Raw genomic sequence first — 23,303 nt, 5'->3', positions numbered from 1 at the left:
TTTCTTTGTTTTGGGACACCAATATGGCCGCCGTGACGTCATTTGAAAACACCAAAAACGTATAACAGTGTTAGTGTCAGTGAAAAAAACGAAGACTTTAAAGACGATGGAGGCGTTTAGAAGATCAGCTAGAAGTAACCTCTTTTATTGATGCTAAAGCAATAAGTCCTAAAGTTTGCAACGACCCACGACTTGAAGCTCACAACACAGTAGTGACCATTCCTGAAAATCTACCGCTCTTTGATTTAGAAAAATGTGCCTTTAACAAAGGTTTAAATTTTGTTCGTGCAACCAAACAAACCGACGAATTTTCAGTCAAACAAGGTATTGAAAGATTTATTGGCTGCGTTGAACTGCAAGATTTTCTCCATGACCACGAAAACAACTATAATAAATTGGAGAAAGATATTTTTGAACCACCCAACACTCGCCAATCCAAATGGACTCCCACGGAAGGTCAGTTCACATCTTAAAATTTCTTTTTTAAAAAAGTGTCGCCATTATGTTCAAGAACTCAAATTCAAAGAAAACACGACATTTTCCAACCTTTCTAAACTATCAAAGTGACTATGAGCCACTAAACTCAGAAAATTGCATCGGGTAGAATGCCTGGACATTATTAATTATTCATGACCGGCGAAGCGGCAAATTTGAATGTTTGCGTGTCGTGAAATGCCCTGATTAAGAGACGAAAGGGTCCAAATTGGCCCAATAGCGTTGATAAAACTTACTGTTCTGGTTTCCAGGAGTTAAAACTTCAACTTTCACGCGCGGCTTTTTGAAGAAGAAGGTTGAATCTTCAATTTAAGCCGTTAAGTAAGTTGATATATGAGGTATAAGGAGTAGCTTTTTGCTCTTGAAAATGGGCAAAAATTGGCCATTTTTTGTATGGGGACCGTTTTCAGAAGCAATTTCAGATCTTTAGCAAAGAAACAATTTTTTTTATTCCTTGCAAAGTTTTAGGAGATTTCAAGGCGAATAAAGTAAGGTAAACATCGCCAATTACTGAAAAACTTCAAAGAGGCCAGCGAGTTAAGACTATATTCTGCTAGCCTGCGAACGCAGACGTATTTCCGGCTGTCACTTGGTCCCGCCGAAAAATAACGTTTGCGAACCCGAGCCAGAAAACGATTTCTGTGACGTAGGAATTCTAAGCCAATCACAGTTTAGCTCAAATAGCCCCAGAACTACTGCGCGACTCTACGCGAGGTATTCGCTGCGAGGAGCACTCGAGTTTCATTCTATCATGGAATCTGATTGGCCAAGGAGAAACAAAAGTCATTACGTCACAGAAATCGTTTCCTTGCTCGGGTTCGCAGACGTTATTTTTCGGCGGAACCAAGTGACAGCCGGAAATACGTCTGCGTTCGCAGGCTAATATTCTGCAAGATCGAGCGAGAAGACTTTTTTTATTATACAACAAACTGTCAAGGAGACGCATTTTTACAAAAGATGGCGGAGAATTCTTGGCAAATTGTATATCATAGGAAGCTATAGCATATATAGCTGAAGGGTGATTTAAAGTACTGGCAAATAAGCGCAAGTAATTCCTTGTAAGCGTTAGCTCTAGAAAGGAAATGAACACCACTTGAAGCAAAGGAAAATTCCTTGGCATTAGCGGGGCTCTAGATGTCAAACCCTGATGCCCTCCCGATAAAAAACCTTACTAAAACCTCAGCTTTAATTCATGTCAATGTCTGTCGACTTGAATGAAACATGTAGCCGTGTAATAAGATCTCTCCTTCTCATCAGATGCAGATGGAGATACAGCTTCACCATCTTCTTTAGATTACAGAGAAGCAGTCAGTGACAGAAAAGGAGACTTGGCAACAGCTGAACCAAGAGGTTTGTGTTTCTTCATGCACAATACACCTGTACATGCTGACTTTGTAATGGATGTGTGCACTGATCATGTTGTAGAAGAGTAACAAAGCTTTTTACGGGAGTGTTTGGTTGACCTTGTTCTGGAATAAGAGTATATTCCGGATTACAATGTATTCCAGAGTAGCCATTCTGACTTTAGCTCAATAAAACCCCTTAAAAAATAATTCAATTTCTGGAATAATTTAATCCCTGGATGGATTCTCCTTCAGTAAAGCATTAATCTGTTTTCTGCTGTATAAAGGTTAGCAAAGGCTTATACCTAGACCTAGACCTAGACCATTTGTGAGTACATGTATCAAACTTTATCAGTGGATCACAAAATTAAAATCAATGATGTATAATAATGTAGGTTTAATTGGTCTACATGAGATTTGCTGGAGGGCTTTCTGATATAAATTTCTTTTGACTGTCCGTACTGGGGTAACAACATGTTTAACGCTCAGGCACCTGACTACCTCTTTTTCTACTACCCCTGTGTATATTTTTATAGTATGAGAAAGAAATTATAAATATTGACATTTTTGAAGTAACTGAAAATACTACCAGTGTTGCAATCACAGATAGAGGGGGTAAGTTTCTAAAGAAAATTTGGTGCTGCGTCGGTGAGGAGTATAACAAGATAATTTGGTTTTATCAACTGGGTTGATAATGTGAATTGGCCACCGTAAAGAGATTCGAAAGCTGACGTTTCAAGCATTAGCCCTTCGTCGGAGCGAATCGAGGAATTGTGGGTTGTGTGTGCCCTTTTCCATGATGAAGAGGATGATTATAACACCTCGGACAAAGATACTTTCGAGACGCTTCAGACTCGAAAATCGAAGTGGACTCCCGCAGAGGGCCAGTTCGCCTCTTTGGATTTTTTCATTAATAAATGCCGTCATGACATGAATATACTTAATTTCAATCGTAACACCAAATTTTCCAACCTTTCTTCGGTAGAGAGGGCGGCGCTAGAAAATCTTAGTAAGCGCAAATACATAATTGTCAAAGCGCCCGACAAAGGCAGCGCTTTCGTTGTTTGGCGGGCCGACCTCTACCAAAAAGAAGCTTTGCGGTAACTTTCTGACACCTCTTTTTATGCTAAAGTCGATAAAGATCTCACTTCCACTAACCAACAAATTGTCAAGAGCACTATTAACGACCTTATAGTCAAACAAGAATTGCCGGCTACTGCTACCAATCTTATCATTACCAGTCCTAGAACTTCGTGTATTTACTTTTTACCTAAAATTCACAAACCTAACAACCCAGGTCGACCTATTGTCTCTGTCTGTACTTGCCCTAGCGAACTCATTTCCAGCTATTTAGGCAAAATTATGGCACCTATCGTCAGATCTTTACCGTCGTGCGTTTAAGACAGTCAACACGCACTTCAAATTTGTCGCGATTTCAATTTCCTGGGCGAAGACAAACTTATTTTCACTATGGATATTACATCTCTTTACACCGTCATCCCAAATGGCGAAGGTCTTCTAGCCCTCAAACATATTTTTGATTTACGCGCTGTTAAGGAATCAAGCTCAGAAACACTACTCCGCCTGGCTGAACTAGTGTTAACACTCAACTGTTTTTCATTCGCAGACAATTATTTTAAACAAATCAATGGCGTGGTCATGGGTACCAAAATGGGACCCAGCTACGCCAGTCTTTTCGTAGGTTACGTTGAACACCAATTTTTCAATCAATACAACGGCCCCAAACCTGAACTCTACTTTCGCTACATTGACGACTGTATCGGCGCTACCTCTTCTACCAGGAGAACCTCAATCAATTTATAACTGCTGTCAATTCGTTTCATCCTGCTCTTAAATATACCTGGGAAATTTCCGATACATCTTTAGCATTTCTGGATATCAAAGTTTCTATCAAAGGCAATGGTTTATGCACCAGTGTGCACTAGAAACCCACAGATTCTCATAGTTATTTGTTGTATTCATCTTCACATCATTACATGTCAAGAATTCCATTCGTTATTCTCAGGTTCTTAGACTTCGTCGTCTTTGTAGTGATGACTCTAATTTTACCTTAAAATCAGAGGAAATGTGGGATTTCTTCGACAAATGTGGCTATCCTGCTTCTGTTGTTCAAGCGGGCCATCATCGCGCCCAACAAATTGATCGACAGTCTGCACTACGAACGTCACAGAAGGAAAATAATGATAATTTGGTGTCCTTCAGAACTTTCCAAAAATTTGCCCATCGATTTAAGCACAATCTATTCATGCCAATATCTTGAAAGTCAATTAATCCAGAACTTTGTAGCCTGTATAGTGACGGGACAAGAACGTTTGAACACATCAGGTTGGTGTTGAAGAGCTTAGTTGGGCTACTTTTAATGTACATAGAGAAGTGATGTAATAATGATTCATAAATGTATACATAACCTGGTAGCAAGGTACTTAGCGGAGAAATTAACCGTATGACCTGACATTTGTAATTACAGAACAAGATATTGCAAAGCAAGTCTACTCGCTAAAGATAGTTTTTTTCATCAGTCTATAGAGCGTTTTTATTCACGTGACTACCAGCCATATTGGTTTACTGAAACAAAAGAAGGTATTTGCATAAAAATAGAGTTCAATTCCCAGAAGTTTAGTTTGTGACATCAACATGACCCCCGTTTCTTTGTTTTGGGACACCAATATGGCCGCCGTGACGTCATTTGAAAACACCAAAAACGTATAACAGTGTTAGTGTCAGTGAAAAAAACGAAGACTTTAAAGACGATGGAGGCGTTTAGAAGATCAGCTAGAAGTAACCTCTTTTATTGATGCTAAAGCAATAAGTCCTAAAGTTTGCAACGACCCACGACTTGAAGCTCACAACACAGTAGTGACCATTCCTGAAAATCTACCGCTCTTTGATTTAGAAAAATGTGCCTTTAACAAAGGTTTAAATTTTGTTCGTGCAACCAAACAAACCGACGAATTTTCAGTCAAACAAGGTATTGAAAGATTTATTGGCTGCGTTGAACTGCAAGATTTTCTCCATGACCACGAAAACAACTATAATAAATTGGAAAAAGATATTTTTGAACCACCCAACACTCGCCAATCCAAATGGACTCCCACGGAAGGTCAGTTCACATCTTAAAATTTCTTTTTTAAAAAAGTGTCGCCATTATGTTCAAGAACTCAAATTCAAAGAAAACACGACATTTTCCAACCTTTCTAAACTATCAAAGTGACTATGAGCCACTAAAACTCAGAAAATTGAATTAAAAAGCACTCGTAGGTATATGGTTTTGATTTCATCAGTAAGGAAACGTTAGTGAAAGCTCCAAAAGAGAAGCGTGACATTTGCGTTACATTTGCGCATGGTTGAGTCTTTGTAGGACTTTGTAGGGTGAAATTTAAGTGTTACAACCCTCTTCAAAACAAATAGCCTTCCTTCTGTCTGTTCCGTTTATCTTAGACAAAATTATCAAAAGCAAGTTCCTTCACTTCTGTATATCTCTGGCAAGTTGGCCTTTCATTATGTAACAGCATTGTAATAACGAAGCCTTGTTCTATTAGCCCTATGCTTCCTCCTAGGGCCTCCTCGCCATTTTTTCTTTAGGTTTTCTTTTTATATTTTTTACCTCTTTTATTTATTTAGTTTGTTTTTGTACCTTAAGTATGACGGAAATAAAATAAACCTAGACCTAATGAACCTAGTCCTGAAAAGAGATTTTGAGAAGTGATGCTAATTGGAGGGCTTGCTGCAGAAATGATGTAAAGCCCTGGCCAAACAGCGCATGATAGTTGATGACAGTTGATGACAACTGAAACGCGTGCTATCGTTTGACCAGCAACTATCATGCACTGTCATCGACTATTAGAGTATGATTGAGTTTGAGCCTGCTCAAATTTCTCATGATAATTGATGATATTTTTTTGCATTTGACCGCGTGCATGATAGATAATAGTTTTATGATCAGAGGTTTCCCCCCAAATTGACAGGCTGTGGTTGTTGTTGGAGAGAGAAGATTGATAGAGAAAGAAAAAGTCCTTCTCCATAGCATCGCAGCCTAAACTTCAAAACTTCGCAATGTTTTTGATACAGCTTTTATTGGCTTAAATATATATATAGCTGCTTTTTTAATGTTGGTCGTAATCAGACTGGCAAGCGGGGAAAGACTAGAACAAACCAGAAATGGAAAGGAATGCATAAGCGAAAAAAACAAGCAAACTTTTCTCGTCTCTCCCTTGTATCTATTTTCTCGTCCGTCCACTCTTCCACCTACGCTGTCCAGCTTCATCTTCAGTTAATTCCTCTCTTTCTCCGGGAAAGACTCATACTATGTTTGAAAGGTTTTGAGATGCCATTTTCGCCCGGCAGGAGCCAGGCTCTAGAGACTCACCTGAGCTTGCTTGCATGACTATCACAAACTTCTTCAAACCGTTTGACCGCGCGCATGATAGTTGCTGATTGTTCATGATAGGTTAGGGCTCTTCAACCATCATTGACTAAATTCGCTCTACTTTAGTCTGCAGACTGGTTATCATGTGAAAATCGTAGGACTACTTATTTTGTGACCTGAGGGCTAGAATTCAATGAATTAGCATATGGCTTTTGCTAAAAACTCAAGAAACAGAAACAAGGATCTAATGCATAGTTTTGTTTTGGTCTCAGGTTAAAGTCATACGCTAATTTTCAAATTCAGGCCTGCAAATCATAAATTAGCGACAGGCCTACGTTTCAGACATGACAACCAGTTTGTAGGCCAAATGAGAGCAAATTTTATCTAAATTGAGATTTTCAGGTTAAATCTTCACTTACGCCTCTTTTGCACCGAGCTCTTCAATTTCATGTTGAATTAAGAATTTCCTTTCTCTTTCAATTTTACTAACATGTACAATAAATACTGCCCTTCACTCCTTCAAATATTTACTGCTACCATATTCATACATGTATAAATTAAGAAATGCTACCTTTCATTAATTTTATTAACATATTTTATTCTTTCATTTATTTGCGTTAGAACGTTGTCCATCATTGGCTGATGAGGATCTCATAAAATTAACCAAGAAGTTTGAAGAGGAACACAAGGAATGTGTGCGTGTCTTGCCATACAGAAAAGAATGTGACCAGGTTGAGGTGTGTTTATACGTTTATAGTGGAAAGTCTGGCATATTAGAAGACTTGAAAGAAGCAGCCGAAGAAGTCTTCGCACACAAACAGATCAATGTTCGTTGCTTAGATCTGTACAACAAGGGATCAAGAGTGCTTAAAGTAAAAAATCTTGAGTATCCTTCTGGGAAACCAGGAAGACTAGAGGGAGATGAGGTTGATAAAATCAGTGATATCATCAGTAAAAATCTACATGTCTTCTCTAACTATCGTAATGTCACTGCCGTGCAACCCTCTTTGAAAATAACAGAATCAAAGCAGACAACAGAGTCATGTATCACTGTCTATGTGCTTGGAAAAGGACACATTCCGATCGGCGAGTCTAAGATTCCTCAGAGTGTTGGTGGGTACTGTGTGGATGTGGTGGATGGATTTTGGTATCACACAGCTGGGAAACCATGGGAATCATGGGAACCAAATGACGCACAAAAGTCATTCAAACATCTTCGTTTGGGTGCCAGCATTGGTGTCCAAGGGGAGAAAGCATCTGGGACTCTAGGAGCCATTGTGGAAGAAAAGAAAGAAAACGGCAGTAACTTTTATTTACTGACTTGTAATCATGTGGTGAATGGTGGAGAACAGCCGCAAATTATTCATCCTGCTTTGAGTGACTATCTGAATGTCGCATTGTGGAATTTAAGATGGTACATGCTGTCGTTAAAAACGGTAGCCCCTGGACCTCGTGCAGGTGAAATTGATGATCTTCTTGCTGTTCTTGGTGATCTTGATGATCTTGATGATTTTGAAACTCGGGTAAGAAAGAAATTCAACGTCGTCAAGGAAATAGAAGGACAACATATTAAACTTATTAAGGATAATACAACAAACCCTGATGAAATCGGATTCATGGAAGAGAAGTACAAACAGCCCTTCAGACATTATTTTCCAGATGACGTGGAAGTACGGGAAAAGCGCGTAGAGACCTTGTGCAATACGAAGCTACCCGAGTTAGAGGAGTACAAGCACAATTTTGAGCAATGTCTGCAAAATCCACCAAGAAATGTAGCAACTTTCACAAAAGGTATCAAGAGCAATGTACAGTTGCATGACAAGAAATATTACGTGGATGCTGCTGTTGCTGAGTTGAGCCCAGATGAAGTGGATAAACTAAGAGAGATAGGCACAACTAAATTAGTTGGCACGAAGTATTTCCCCAACGGAAATTGCACAACAACGAATGATATAAAGAACGTTCAGGAGTTATGTAAGAGTGGTCGAACAACAGGATTCACTGCCACAAAAGACCTTCTCCGCGAATGGGATGATGCGCCAGTTTATTTGCGAGATAACCGTATTTTTAGGGTACGGAACGATGGCCTGCATGATTCTTTGAAGCTCGATCGGGTTGAAGTGTTCAGAGTGAATGAACCAGAACAGCCACTTTCTCAGCCACACGAAGAAAGTGAAAGAGATAAACTCTATGATCCTGATGAAGAGTGGCACTATAACTGCTTGTGCATCCCAAGTGAGAGATACCCTTTTGCAGATTACGGGGATTCAGGGGCAGTTATTTTCGAGAAGTGTGATGGGAGTTCAGTTGAACTCAAGTGCTTGTCAGGGTTTGGAGTTCTCTTCGGAGTTTTCGAGACTGGATATAAATCTTTTGCTTTGGCATCACCGTTAGAAGTTGTTCTCAAAAAACTGTCCCAGGAGTTCTCGGACAAATGTAGTTTAAAACTAGTTTCAGACTTCTGTGAGAATTGATATCATTGGCACCATAGAGTGGTTTTCATTTGAGTGTCGTAAAACCAAAGTAATTACTCCAGCCAATCACAACAAGAGCAAGCAGTTTAATGAACCAATAAGCAATCGAAAAAATTATACGTAGCCACTGTTGAGCGTGGGAAAATGTGCGCGAGTAAGTCACGATTGGTTTTTGCTTCTCTTTTGGTCGAGAAGGTGGTGCGGGGTTTGGCCACCAATAACAGAGCAAAGTAAGGCAAAACCAAAGTAAAACGAGAATATTGTCGACATCCAATTGAAAACTGCTCTAAAAAAGCTACTGAGCCATTAGCACGCTGTCAACAGGTTTGCTTTGCTTTTCCACAGGTTGCTCTATTTTCCTACCAGCTATGTTGCTCGGATTGCAAGTAAATAGTTCAACAACCTTGTTGTATCAGTTGAAAGGTAGTTTTGGTTAGAATTACTGAACTAATGTACTGAAACTATTGTTTAGTATTTGTATACCTTCTTCAAAAATACATGGGTACCTAAGCTAGGAATCATGAAAGAAACGTCTCCTGCCATCTGCAAACCTACAGGGTTTATATCGAGAAGTTTCCGTTACTCGGAGAGGATACATGGGCCATGAGGAGTTTTTTTTTTTTTTTTTTTTTTAATTTTTTTTTTCTTTATTCTTTTTAAATGCTACTCACACTACTTACAATACAATATTAATGTAGTTACTTACACTACTTACAAAAAACTTATTACTTACGCCACTTACGATACTAACACTTACTCTATATAATACGCATACTCACGCTACTAACAATACTAATACTTACACTGCTTACAATACAACATAATTAGATTACTTGCCCTTCTTACAATTCTAGCACGGTAAGATCATACCAGTTTACTCCTGTCACTAATGTACATTCCGAGTTGCAAATTACAGAAAATATGCATGGAATATATATATGCGCCTTGTTTCTTTTCCTTTCATTTTTATTTTCGTTTTCAGGGGACTAGGGTCGAGTTGTCAAGAGATTACAAAAGAGGCAACAGAGGCTCCCACTTTTTTAAAACGATTGTAGTTGTATTTTTTTCCATTTCATAGATATGTTTTAAATACAGTAAGAAATCATTTAGTTTTGGAGAACATTTTTTCTGTCTACATAGCCAAATGTAATATTTAGCATTTAAGCAGCAGAAGTTAATTTGGAGTTTATGTTTAGAGCTATCCGGCCTTAGGCCCAGTGCTGTATCAGGCTCTAAGGGTGTCTCCTTGGCAATAACTTGGCAAGACTGTAGCCATACTTCAAAATTGTTCCAAAAATATTGAGTTTTTGGGCAAGCCCAAAATAAATGTACAAGTTTCTCTGTTTCTCTTTCGCAGAAAGTGCATTTCTCGCTATCGACGAGACCAATTTTTTTCAAGAACTTGTTTGTTGATATTCTTCTATGAAGAAATTTAAAATTGAAAGTTATAAGTTTTGTGCTCTTTGTACATTGAAAAGCCACTTGGTAAACCTTTTTCCAGTTGAGCTCTTGTTTTGTTGCGAGAGTGACGTCTTCCTCCCACTTTTGTTGACTTTGATTGGGTGGTTCACTTTTTCCTGATACAAGTTTCTTATATACTAGTCTACTAGGTTTTCTGCTTTTTAAAAATTTTGACAAGAAACTTTCATGTTTAATGGAGGTTCTGATGTTATGGGGTATATATCTTTGAAGAAGTTTTATTGAAGAAATGATTCCAAGAAAGGTTAAAGGTCGGGCTGTCAGGTCATGTATAGTCTGGAAAGCAGTGAGCGAGAGAAACTTTCCGGAGTCATCCATTAAATGTTCTACTTTTGTTATTCCTTTGAGGAACCATTCTTTAAAAAACACTGGTCTATTCCCAACTCTTATTAGTGAATTATACCATAAGGGCGATGACCGAAAGTGATAGTCTGATACAATCTTTTCTTCATAATTGGCTTCTGACCAGATTTCAAGAATTTCTTTGAAAAAAGGATCTGATACTGTATTCTATTATTGCCGCCAGTTCGCGTTTCTTTGTTTCAAGGTCCGACCACACTTGTTCTCGTCGAGTTTCGTCGCCACTTAATTCAGGAAGACGTTTTTCAAGAGTTGCGATTGCTTGTTCTATTTCCTCCTCTTTTCTAGCGAGTTTCTTTTTCTTAGAAGTTCCATATTTCAAGGACTCCTCTCTCACTTTCAATTTAACCATTTCCCATAGTAAATTAGGGTTAACAGTATCATCTTGCGCGTATTCAACCTTGGTTTGTTTTATGATTGATTTTATCCGATTAACATACTCAATGTCATTTAAAAAAGAGGTGTTAAGTTTCCAAAAGCCTCGTCCTCTATTGTTAGAATGCAGCGAGATTTGTAATGTAATCATGGAATGATCCGTTTTGTATCCTGGTAATATGTCCGCACTGACGGTGTTACAAAATGTAGTCTGATTTACTAGGAAAAAGTCGAGCCTACAGTGAACTTCAGGTTTCTTTTGTCGCCACGTGAATCTGGAACTCTCAGGGTTTAAAACTCTCCATGCATCTATTAAATCCAGGTTTACAGAGAAATCGTTTATCACTTCCAGCGATTTTTTGTGGGATCTGGCAAGACCACCTTTTTTGTCCTTGTCAACACTCAGTACTAGGTTAAAGTCTCCACCAACAATTATCTCCTCGCATTTAAAGTCGAGTAGCTGATTAAAAACAGAGGTGAAGAAATTCGGATCATCTTCGTTTGGAGCGTATATATTTGCTAAGGTTATGTGTTTTCCATTTGTAATCAGGTCACATATTATGAATCGTCCCTTGGGATCGGTGTAAGCTTTCAAGAGCTGAAAACTGAAATTATTGTTAAAAAGTATGGCTACACCTGCTTTGTTACTAGAACAACACCTGAATAATGCCTGGTAACCCCATTCAGCTCTCCAATCATGTATATTGTCTTCCGTACAATGGGCTTCTTGGATAAAATATACCGACATTTTTTTACATTTGAGCCAGTTGAAAATTTCACGTCTCTTAAACTTGTCTCCTAGTCCCCGAGTATTAATCGATCCTATTCTGAGATCCATTTTTCTCATATATTTTGTTAAAAATAATTTGATCGAAGGCGCTCAAGTGCATTGCTGAAATAAACCTTGAAAGTGGAAGCTGGCAAAATAAATCAAAAATACGAATATTTACATATCTACACATAAACACACTTAAAATCAATAATATTAGAAGACTGCTGATGGAATACGGTTGCATTCGTTACTTTGTTCGTATTTTTCATTTTAGAGCCGCCTAATATTAGTTCTAGATGTAGCGGAGGCCGAATCTATCAGGCATAATAATAACAACAACAAAAAATAGAAAACTATGTATGGACACATTATGCTCACAGTTCAAGTTCCTTGCCCAAAGGCCAAAATTTACCTCGGACGAACAGCTTGTCGGGCTGTGCCTTGCTAAATGAAGCCGGGATGTTGTTTCTCCTGGCCTTCTTAAAGGTATCCATTTGTGCCCTCCGCCGCTCCACGATCTCAAAAGGCAGATCTTGATACATCTTAAAATTGGTTTCTCGCAGTCGGGGACCTAAAGCGAGCATGCTTTGACAATCCTTGAATCTCAGAAATCTTGCTAGAATAGGCCGCGGTTTCCCTTCTTTCTTCTTACCAAGGCGGTGGACTCGTTGGATTTCTACCGAGGCAGCATCAACATAGCCAAGATCCCTTTCGAGGAAAGAACGTAGCACCAATTCCGTATCTTCTCTGCTCGCGTCGTCCTCTGGAATGTTTTCGAATTTCAAATTTTCACGCCTAGAGTAGGCTTCAAGATACAGGTGTTGGTCTTCTACTTCTTTAACTCTGGCTCCAAGCTTAAGGTTCTCCTCCTCCAGGCATTTTAACTTCGTGTTGGTATTATCTTGCATTTTTTTAGACTCTGCGAAGCTTCTTGGCGATCTGTTTCGATTGAATTTAAACTCTTTTTAATATCATCAACATCGCGTCTTGTGGTGGCGTGACAGCTCTCTAAATTTTGCACACGTCCTTCAAGTTTCAAAAGAGTCGCTTGAAAATCTTTCATTGATTTTTCAATACTGTCCAGTTTGTCTAGCTTCTTTAAAATGTTTTGAAGTGTGTCGCTAAACTCTTCGGTCATATTCAAGGCCGGTAAACTTACGTCTTCTTCTGTGTCTAGCTCGCTTACTTCATGGACACGAACAGCGTGCTCGCCGCTTTTCAATTTTTTGCTTTCTGGAGAAGCGTTCGATATCGAAGATTCGTCTGACGAAGACACTCTAGTTTTCCGTTTGTTCAGTGTTTCCTCCAGAGTTTCGGCCATTAAAATCCGCAGAGCAATTGAATTTAAGGCGGGCGGCTTAAGAAAACACGTCTCACTCCGCCATTGCTCCCCAGTCTCCTCAAAAGACCTCCGCGAATGGGATGATGCGCCAGTTTATTTGCGAGATAACCGTATTTTTAGGGTACGGAACGATGGCCTGCATGATTCTTTGAAGCTCGATCGGGTTGAAGTGTTCAGAGTGAATGAACCAGAACAGCCACTTTCTCAGCCACACAAAGAAAGTGAAAGAGATAAACTCTATGATCCTGATGAAGAGTGGCACTATAACTGCTTGTGCATCCCAAGTGAGAGATACCCTTTTGCAGATTACGGGGATTCAGGGGCAGTTATTTTCGAGAAGTGTGATGGGAGTTCAGTTGAACTCAAGTGCTTGTCAGGGTTTGGAGTTCTCTTCGGAGTTTTCGAGACTGGATATAAATCTTTTGCTTTGACATCACCGTTAGAAGTTGTTCTCAAAAAACTGTCCCAGGAGTTCTCGGACAAATGTAGTTTAAAACTAGTTTCAGACTTCTGTGAGAATTGATATCATTGGCACCATAGAGTGGTTTTCATTTGAGTGTCGTAAAACCAAAGTAATTACTCCAGCCAATCACAACAAGAGCAAGCAGTTTAATGAACCAATAAGCAATCGAAGAAATTATACGTAGCCACTGTTGAGCGTGGGAAAATGTGCGCGAGTAAGTCACGATTGGTTTTTGCTTCTCTTTTGGTCGAGAAGGTGGTGCGGGGTTTGGCCACCAATAACAGAGCAAAGTAAGGCAAAACCAAAGTAAAACGAGAATATTGTCGACATCCAATTGAAAACTGCTCTAAAAAAGCTACTGAGCCATTAGCACGCTGTCAACAGGTTTGCTTTGCTTTTCCACAGGTTGCTCTATTTTCCTACCAGCTATGTTGCTCGGATTGCAAGTAAATAGTTCAACAACCTTGTTGTATCAGTTGAAAGGTAGTTTTGGTTAGAATTACTGAACTAATGTACTGAAACTATTGTTTAGTATTTGTATACCTTCTTCAAAAATACATGGGTACCTAAGCTAGGAATCATGAAAGAAACGTCTCCTGCCATCTGCAAACTTACAGGGTTTATATCGAGAAGTTTCCGTTACTCGGAGAGGATACATGGGCCATGAGGAGTTAATTCCACAGATGCTTTTGAAACTGATGTTAATTAATGGTTTTGAAGCAAGATGAACAAAGAGAAAATAACAAGTACATTAATCAGATAAAGCTGTTTTAGACTAGTTAAATCCATGTAGAGAAAGGTCTTCATGCAGTCCTACATCCATTTCACCCCGATTTCTTCAAATTACGAGATGAATTTAATGGGAGTGCAGCGGTCCATGCCTTATTTGGTTAGTGTAGTTTTTGATCCAAATCATCTCAGTCTGAGCTGTTCCATGTTTAAGTCTGACACAATTTGTGGCATGTTCTAAGAAAAAGAATATGAAAAGATTTTTACAATAATAGTGATAATTAGTTATTATTGTTTTCATTTGCACGTTTTAGTTTAACTAATTCACAAAGATTTTGCTTTTCCATTTTTGTCAGACAAAAAGCCAACAGCATTTTTATTTCCATTATTACCTCTCCATGTTAGTTATCAGCACAGTAAAGAAGTCTGCGATGCAGTTTGGGTTGTCCTTGAGGACTCTGCTTGTGGTATGCCCTCTTTCGACTTGTCCCTGTACCAGGACACAGTACTTTTTTCTAAAGATATTTTAATAAGTGTTAAAAGACTTAATCACTCTAAAAATTATTGTCCACTTTATTTCTCTTAGGCCCCTTTAGGAAGTTGCATTTAATTGTTGAATAGCACGAAAACATTGAATAATATATATAATGTTTTTAACTTATCCGCTTCTTCTATTCATTTGTTCACTTTTACCCTTTATTAACAGTATGATCGTTCAGTTGAAGGTTAAGGTTGCGCAAGACTCCTTCTTATGAATAACCTCATAAACCGAGTTTTGGGGTAGCTTTTCATTATCAAGTTTCAGATCTCTAAATTTTGAAATCGATTTCGCTAATTTTATCAGAAAGTTTAGTGGATGATGAAATGACATTGTGATTGTCGGTTAACCAAAAGGTAATGCTTTTACAGTAACATTTTAGGCTGCGTAAGTAAGAATAGCAGTTAGCAGAATCAGTCGTCACATTTCATTCATAGTCATCTCGTTCTGTCTCTAGAGACAATAGGGACCTTTAGCAACTCGTATTTTTCGAGCGACGGCAACGGCGGTGTACAAGAGGGTCTGGATCGAGAACGACGTTGTTTCCGCCAAATACAAACCTTTAGCAGCTTCCTTCACGTCGCGGCGGCACTAGACGACCATCGCTGAGCACAATCTTTCCAGAGTTTCTTTTAAGCGTTTAATTAAAAATGAACAAGTTTAAAAATATCCGAGATCTGCTATTGCTATCTCACAATGAGAACACTATTTCTGATGAAGAATTCGTTTTACTTTACGATTGTTTTCAGTCGAAAAATCCAGATTGCAGTTACGAGTCGTATGATAAGTTCGACTTAGATGATATGGGCCAAGCTGACTGCAAGGCGGCATTTCGAATAGAGAAGGCTGATCTCCCCCGACTTGCAGATGTATTACAAATTCCTCCTGTGGTCAAATGCAGACAAAGGAGCCTATGTGATGGCATCGAAGGGCTGTGCGTGCTACTGAGGCGGACAAGCTATCCTTGTCGATACAGCGATATAATTCCTCGATTTCCACGTCCAGTATCTGTCCTAAGTTTGATCTCAAATGAGGTCTCAGATTACATCTATGAAACCCACTCACATCTCGTCACAGATTGGAACAGAGACGTCCTGGCCCCCGCTGCTCTTCAGACATATGCTGAAGCAGTATCAAGGAAAGGTGCACCACTGGAAAACTGCTTTGGTTTTATAGATGGCACTTTTCGGCCAATTTCAAGACCTGGTATTGGGCAAAGAGTTGTGTACAATGGACACAAGAGAGTGCATGGACTGAAATTTCAGTCTGTTACGTTGCCCAATGGATTAATTGGCAATATCTTTGGACCAGTAGGTGAGTACTTCATTTGCGTCGTTCTAGATCCTTTATAGTACAAGTCTTGCACACACAAAAAGCTAAGGATTGTCACTAACTTTGCCAAAAGATAATCAATTTAAAGGTCGGTTTTAAGGCCTGTACTAATGATAGATATAAAATACATATGCCCTATTTTAGAACCCAGAACGCACAAACTCTACCCTTTCAGGCCCCACAAGTATGTCAGTACTTTCAGGTGAGAAATACCACATGGGGCTCTCTGTTGATTAGTCCAAATTTAACTAGAGAAATGGAATGAAAACCATTCTTTCCTATGTATAGGGTTCTTGTGAGACAATAGTTGCTTTAAAATAACCTTTTTTAAACCCTTTTCTTTGCATTTCAGAGGGTCGTAAACATGATGCTGGGATGCTTGCCGATTCTGGATTGTTAAATGACCTAGGGAGATTTGCCTTTTCACCAGCTGGAACACCTATGTGTGTTTACGGTGATCCCGCATATCCCCTCCGCATTCACCTCCAGGCTCCATTTCGACAAGCCCATCTTACACCACTAATGGAAGAATATAATACAGCAATGAGTACAGTACGCACCTCTGTGGAGTGGATCTTTGGTGACATCATAAATTCTTTCAAGTTTTTAGATTACAAAAAGAACCTGAAGATAGGACTTAGCACTGTGGCCAAAATGTATGTTGTCTGTGCAGTGTTATGCAATGCCATAACTTGTTTATATGGCAATCAGACATCTGAATATTTTGAACTTGAGCCTCCAACACTAGAGGAATATTTCCAGTAAGTTTTGAGCAGTCTATGTGAAAATTAGTATTATTGTTAAGAGTAGCAAGGTTCAAGTTTAGCTAAGTTTATGTACTCTGTAACATGGCAATTCTCCACAGCAAAAACCGCCACAAAAAATATGAGCATGCCTTTGTACCCTTGTCCTTTTTTATGTGTTTGGTGGAAAAACTGACCTGAATTTGGGGGAAAAAATTCATGCTCAGAAACTGATTGCTGCCCATTCTCTCTCTAAAATTTAATAGTCTGTCCCTAAGGTGTGTCTGACAAGCCTCAGTAAACCAACTTAACACTGAGTGGAATTTGCAACTGAGCATAATTTATTTCTCAAGGAGGTAAAAAGCAAAAAACAACAACTTCAACAACAACTTCAAATGAAATGCTTTATTAAATCCATTTTGAAATCACTGGCTATCCTTGCAATCTGATTGGCTCTCAATGGTGCGATTTATTCACAAATCGCACTATTTTTTGCTCTAAATCGCATCTTTTTCTCAGCCATTGAGAATGGGACAGTAAAACAAAACAACAAATCAGATTTCAATATTAGTTTAAAGTAAACAATAAAATTTCAGGAAAATGAAAGGCAAAAAGCCATTGTGTGGAGAATTTAGCAACTAGTATTGCCAAAACTCTGTTGTTATTGTGTTTTTTTTCCCAAAAAACTTGACGAATGTAATTAATTTCAGTTTCTAAATGACGATTATCAGCTCCTTCAGGCTGAACACCAACTTTAATGGAAGTTTCCAACTTTCAGTGTCCGTTTTGACGAATATTTTGGCGATTTTTCTTCAACATCTGCTCAAAATCCGTATGATACCGAGTCCAGTAAAACATAAACAAACGAAAACCACACAACAACAAATTCAGGGCCATCTCAAGAAGGTAGATGTTTCCAGGTTTCTGGTAGTTTCAAACGAAGCAACAAAAGAGCTCAACTCTGTCGCTGTGAATAAACATAGTCAAAATACGCCCCGCTCCACAAAACAGTGAATGAATGAACGTCTTACGAAGCTGGTGTTAGTCCCGCCATCTTGGAAATATCTTAAAACAAATGGCGCCGCAAGAACTTGACAAGGTCCTGAGTATTGAGTCCTTCGCCGAGGTCACAAAAAGAAACGGAGATGATAACGAGCTGGACTCCCTTAAAATCATGCCATTAAACGGTATGAAAGAAAAAAAACGTACCATCCACCGGGCATCGTGCACTCGAGGGAGTTTCACAACTCAAAAGAAATCCATCGCAGAATTACGCAGGATGCACCTTCAAATTCCTTCTCCAAAGACAATGAAAAGTCTCAGCCTCAACCACAGAAGAAAGAAAGACCTTCCATCATTGATTCAAGCGACGAGAATTGAACTTTTATACCTGAAGCAGACTATTTTCGTTCTGACTTCGAAACCGCTTGTTTCTTTGTCATGCTCGGATGAGTTTTCGTCACATGACATCGTTTTGCATACTAAATGAGACGTAAAGGCGTTTCCGGTTCCGCTTTTTTTTTAACAAACCGGCTACTGGAACAATACACCAAAAGTCTAAAAATTAAGGCGATAAAATTGTGCGATTTCAAAATGGATCTAATAAAGTGGCAATTGAACTTCATGTCGTGCAATTTTGGTCTGAAATCATACTTGTGATTTCAAATCGAACTCGCGCTGCGCGCTCGTTCGATTTCGAAATCACGCGTATGATTTCAGACCAAATTGCACTCCACTCAGTTCAATTACCATTATTTATTAAATCCATTTTGAAATCACTGGTTATCCTTGCAATCTGATTGGCTCTCAGTGGTGCGATTTATTCACGAATCGCACTATTTTTTGCTCCGAATCGCATCTTTTTCTCAGCCGATGAGAATGGGACAGTAAAACAAAACAACCAATCAGATTTCAAGATTAGTTTAAAGTAATCAATAAAATTTCAGGAAAATGAAAGGCAAAGGGCCACTGTGTGGAGAATTTTGCAACTATTATTGCCAAAACTTTGTTGTTATTGTAGTTTTTTTCCAAAAAAATTGACGAATTTAATTAATTACAGTTTCTGAATGACGATTATGAGCTCCTTCAGGCTGAAGACCTACTTTAATGGAAGTTTCCAACTTTCAGTGTCCGTTTTGACGAATATTTTGGCGATTTTTCTTCAACATCTGCTCAAGATCCGTATGACACCGAGTCCAGTAAAACATAAACAAATGAAAACCACACAACAACAAATTCAGAGCCATCTCAAGAAGGTACATGTTTCCAGGTTTCCGGTAGTTTCAAACGAAGCAACAAAAGAGCTCAACTCTGTCGCTGTGAATAAACATAGTCAAAATACGCCACACTGCACAAAATAGTGAATGAACGTCTTGCGAAGCCCGTGCCAGTCCCGCCATCTTGGAAATATCTTAAAACAAATGTAGCCGAAAGAACTTGATAAGGTCCTGAGTATTGAGTCCTACGCCGAGGTCACAAAAAGAAACGGAGATGATAACGAGCTGGACTCCCTTAAAATCATGCCATTGAACGGTATTTAAAAGGAAAAAACGTACTATCCACTGGGCATCGTGCACTCGAGGGAGTTTCACAACTCAAAAGAAATCGATCGCAGAATTACACAGGATATGCACCTCTAAATTCCTTCTCCAAAGACAATGAAAAATCTCAGCCTCAACCACAGAAGAAAGGAAGGTCTTCCATAATTGATTCAGGCGACGAGAATTGAACTTTTATCCCTGAAGTACACTATTTTCGTTCTGACTTCAGAACTGCTTGTTTCTTTGTCATGCTCGAATAAGTTTTCGTCACATGACATCGTTTTGCATACTAAATGAGACGTAAAGGCGTTTCCGGTTCCGCTTTTTTTAACAAACCGGCTACTGAAACAGTACACCAAAAATCTAAATTTAAGGCGATAAAATTGTGCGATTTCAAAATGGACTTAATGAACTAAATAAACAAAGTGCCTGGAGGTCGCCGTAAATTAAATATGCAGAAATCCAGCGTGCAAATTACTGTTCACTTTTAAAAACCTAAAATTCCCAAATACAGGGAACTAAATGAAAGAAATACGAAAGGAAGTTCAATAACAATAAATTTTCCTTCAAACTGGGACGAAGAAACCTATTTAAAAGCAAAAAATTGTTCAAAATTTCGCAGACGTGCCTTCGCTGCATGAACCGAATGTTCAAATTATTCTTCACGCTAACGCGAAAGCTTGAGTTTTGTCCGACCGCTTTTGCACTCATTTTAACACCCGTGGCTTTACGAATCGTTTCAAAAGTTGAATTCAACTTCAAAGTAATAATGTACATTACCATTTTTGTTCCTTGAGTCCGAAAAACTGCTTTCAATCTGCGATCTGTCGTCAAAACTTACTTCAAAGCGCTCCGATCTTCATGTTTTCGCGGCGGTTGTAGGAAGAAAAACTTCTTCACCAGAAAGTTTTGAGGACTCTGTACTCCTTGATCCTCCATTCTGAGGCCACCTAAACATTGATTTGTATTTTTCCTTTCTATTTTAAAGCCCAAATCAGTAATTTATCCGTGTCAGGAATGAAAACAAGACCTTGGAAGTTTTTAGATTTGGCCCGCAACGCGCCATGACTACCTGCACTTTTCGAGCGCGCGATTATAAGAAGAAAAACCGTCTTTCTAAGACCCCTAAACTCCTCTAAAAATATGCTCAGAAATCCCATTCTGATTGGTTTATTTGTCCTCAAGAACAATGGAACAATAGGAGAACCAAAAAGTCTTCAGGGAGGGTAGGAAAGGCAATTGTCCCCACGTGCTTTTTTTCGGGCGGTTACGGGCGGTTACGGGCGGCACAGGGAAATGGAGGAGTTTTTTCGCACGGACGGTTACGAGCGGCACAGGCGTCAATGGGTTAATATTATTCTGAACTGCTTTCTAATCTCCATCATCACAAGTGAGGTTAACCCCAGCTCCACTTTCATTCAGAGGCTCAGTGTTGTCACAAACACTTTTGAAACACAGACATCAAAGGCTGTGGAGAACCAGAAATTTAGTCAAACCAAAATGAAGCCAACAAAGCGAAGCAGTAGAAGACAAATGTGATGACACGATAGACGAAAAGAAAATTAAACAGCTAACTTTGACAAACAAATGGCCAGGAACTCTGCCACGGGAATATTGCTGAACTATACTAAATTCAGAAGGAAAGTATATATACAACAGGACTGTCATTAAGTTTTGAGTCACCTGTAGCCTAGTTCTCCACATGTAGAAAAACCTTGTTACTTTGTGGGTTAATTCTATCAACAACAGGCAATTTCACCTACAGCATCAAGGGAAAATCAAGCAGACGGCCTTAATGACAGCCCTGTACAATATGCAAAATAAAAGCTAACAAGTAAAACAAAAGGCAAAATACAAAGAAAATTAATTACAAAAAACATAAACAAAATTTATTTTTTTCAACAATTTGCTAGAGGCAGGTGAGACACAAAAGAACATTTCGTCCCCTACAAGGTGTGTCACCCTACCAGCCCACAAATTGAAAACAATTTTAAAAATACGTCAAAAAGAAAAAGCAAAATTTTTTGCGCATACACTCGGTTTAGTTGAATTTCACTAGTGATTATGATCTTCCCTACTAGTTTGTTGATACAATTTCAAGAGCGTGAAAAATAAAGTTCCCCACAAAGTTTAACCTCAATCAACACAATTTTGAGTGTGTTTACGTTGAAATGATACTGGATAATAGCAAGTGTAGTTCATAGCTTGCTAATAGCCTTTAATGTCGCCAAGGAAACAGGGTTTGTCATCCAGCTACCACCATCAACTATCAAGGTATTGGATGTGATGAAAGCTGATGCACCACTGGCAAGAAAGAGCGTAGCATCTGCCACATCTCGTCGAGTCCCCAGTCTTTGTAAAGGGGTATTCTGAACATAGTTCGGTGGAATTTGTTTACCGCCTGTGAAGGTAACAAGAGTAACAATAAGAAATTATTACTCTTTTTGAAGGCTTTGGTTCTTTGAAGTTGGTTGTGAGAGTAGATAAGTTTTGAGGTAAAAAATGACAGTGAGGAGGATACGTGAGAGGTTCAAACCCCACCCCCCCCCCCCCAAAAAAAATTGTGTTTGATATTTGACTCCTTAAAAATTACTTTTATACTGACATTTTAAGGAAAACGACCACTTTTTTAAGTTTAAAAGACATGTTTCAACAGAACTTCTGTCATCTTCAGTTGAATGAATGATTACAAAGCAAGTTGAATAATAAGTAGACAAAAATGCTAATTAAGACAAATAGTAACAACAGAACGTGAAAAGGTGTAAATTAAAAGGATAATTTTAGATTTACATGGTGTAATTGCTGATTGAGGCGAGGTAGTTCTTTTTTAATATGGATAGCCTCCTTATGACAGCCTCCTTATGATAGCCTCCAATGACATTGCATTGAAATAGGTATCTTTAAACTTACCCCGCCTTCCTAGAGAAAATCCATTTAGACATGGTTCCCCCTACTCTCCCTCCCCTGCCCTCAAATAATAACACTTGCCCCCCCTAAAAAAAAATCACTTATCTTGAAATCCTTCTGATGTAAAAACTGAAGGAAGCAGGTCCATGGCTGAGAGCCAAAGATTTTCCTGTCTGACTTACCAATGTATTCAATGACTACTTTATTATAAGCTTTGATGTCCTTCAGTTGGTAAATGAAGTGAGCAGCTTGAATTTAATGCACAGCAAATTACTGTACAGCTTACATATGTACCATGTCATGTACAATTTGTACCCGGTTGGCATGGTACTATCACTTAAATTGACTTTTCTTTTCCTGCATTGTCCCCAGTTTACTTAACAAATAACGAAGCCTAAGCCGTGTACTACACTGTGATAAAACACGACAGCATTTGAGAACACAAGGGAAATGTAGAAAACACGAGCCGCAGACAAGTGTTTTCTACATTTATCACAGTGTAATACACGGCTTAGGCTTCTTCATTTGCTTTATGATATAGATTTTACATGCGCAAAACAATAAAACACACTTTTCCTACGTTTTATACTCTGATAAAACATGGGATTTTGACCAATCAGAGCACACGCAGGGTCCTATCTATATTATAAATAGTTATAAAGAGTATGTTAGTTTAGGTTGTAATAACTATTAAACTTCTCAGCTAGGCCTGAGAAATTGGTCTGTAGGGGTGAGTAAAAATTAGCTTCCTGCAGGGGTGGGACTCATGTCAAAGGTGCGAGAAGTTAGTTGGTAAAGCTTCTGTGTACAAGCCGAAAATTTTATGAACTTACTAACCTAGTCTACGAAAACCTTCTGTGTCTTTCACAGCCCCAGGAGAAACACAATTAACGCGAACACCATCTGGACCCCATTCAACTGCTAGATGCCTCATCATACCCTCTAAAAACAAAGGAAAACATAGGAACCAATGGTTAGCTTCTGCTTGTTTGAGAACAAAAAAAGTATGTCATGAAAAACAGCA

The 23,303-nt window shown here is 38.8% G+C and overlaps 4 protein-coding genes and 1 pseudogene across 9 annotated transcripts in view; 3 read left to right on the top strand and 2 right to left on the bottom strand.

The window, feature by feature from the left end:
* LOC110055110 (uncharacterized) overlaps window positions 1–9,808 on the top strand; it is a 37,287-nt gene extending 27,479 nt beyond the window's left edge. For 5 of the 6 annotated variants that reach the window (XM_089288929.1, XM_089288932.1, XM_089288928.1 and 2 more), the window contains 2 exons: window positions 1,753–1,845; window positions 6,847–9,808. In XM_089288929.1, coding sequence (XP_089145055.1) covers window positions 1,753–1,845; window positions 6,847–8,699 — 1,946 coding nt within the window. In that variant the 3' untranslated portion in view covers window positions 8,700–9,808. The remainder of the gene's footprint in view (window positions 1–1,752; window positions 1,846–6,846) is intronic. The other variant, XM_089288930.1, reaches the window with a different exon arrangement.
* Window positions 1,852–6,053, top strand: LOC149112553 (uncharacterized; annotated as a pseudogene).
* LOC149112552 (uncharacterized) lies at window positions 9,311–12,663 on the bottom strand. Its single transcript, XM_089288961.1, has one exon. The coding sequence runs from the start codon at window positions 12,591–12,593 to the stop codon at window positions 12,060–12,062; it is 534 nt and encodes a 177-aa protein (XP_089145087.1). The 5' UTR covers window positions 12,594–12,663; the 3' UTR covers window positions 9,311–12,059.
* Window positions 12,664–13,080: 417 nt separating this feature from the next.
* LOC149112551 (uncharacterized) lies at window positions 13,081–17,972 on the top strand. The gene is made up of 2 exons (XM_089288966.1): window positions 13,081–16,071; window positions 16,442–17,972. The coding sequence occupies exons 1-2, from the start codon at window positions 15,408–15,410 to the stop codon at window positions 16,852–16,854; spliced, it is 1,077 nt and encodes a 358-aa protein (XP_089145092.1). The 5' UTR covers window positions 13,081–15,407; the 3' UTR covers window positions 16,855–17,972.
* Window positions 17,973–21,239: 3,267 nt separating this feature from the next.
* The window catches only part of LOC110055115 (peroxisomal 2,4-dienoyl-CoA reductase [(3E)-enoyl-CoA-producing]-like), a 12,112-nt gene continuing 10,048 nt past the window's right edge, over window positions 21,240–23,303 (bottom strand). The window contains exons 9-10 of the mRNA XM_020761495.2: window positions 23,117–23,221; window positions 21,240–21,773 (exon numbers count right to left, since the gene is read on the bottom strand). Of these exons, the coding sequence (XP_020617154.2) occupies window positions 21,571–21,773; window positions 23,117–23,221 (308 nt within the window). The 3' untranslated portion in view covers window positions 21,240–21,570. The remainder of the gene's footprint in view (window positions 21,774–23,116; window positions 23,222–23,303) is intronic.

Source organism: Orbicella faveolata, unplaced genomic scaffold, assembly GCF_042242905.1.
Source record: "Orbicella faveolata isolate gen_17 unplaced genomic scaffold, um_ofav_v1 contig_2, whole genome shotgun sequence".
Taxonomy (NCBI): domain Eukaryota; kingdom Metazoa; phylum Cnidaria; class Anthozoa; order Scleractinia; family Merulinidae; genus Orbicella; species Orbicella faveolata.
The sequence above is the reverse complement of the archived record's forward strand: the minus strand, read 5'-3'. Positions and strand labels throughout refer to the sequence as shown.

Coding starts and splice junctions, on each gene's coding strand:
- LOC149112551 (XM_089288966.1), top strand. CDS start 15,408: ATGAACAAGTTTAAAAATATCCGAGATCTGCTATTGCTATCTCACAAT. Junction 16,072..16,441: donor CAATATCTTTGGACCAGTAG/GTGAGTACTTCA, acceptor TTTGCATTTCAG/AGGGTCGTAAACATGATGCT.
- LOC149112552 (XM_089288961.1), bottom strand. CDS start 12,593: ATGCAAGATAATACCAACACGAAGTTAAAATGCCTGGAGGAGGAGAAC.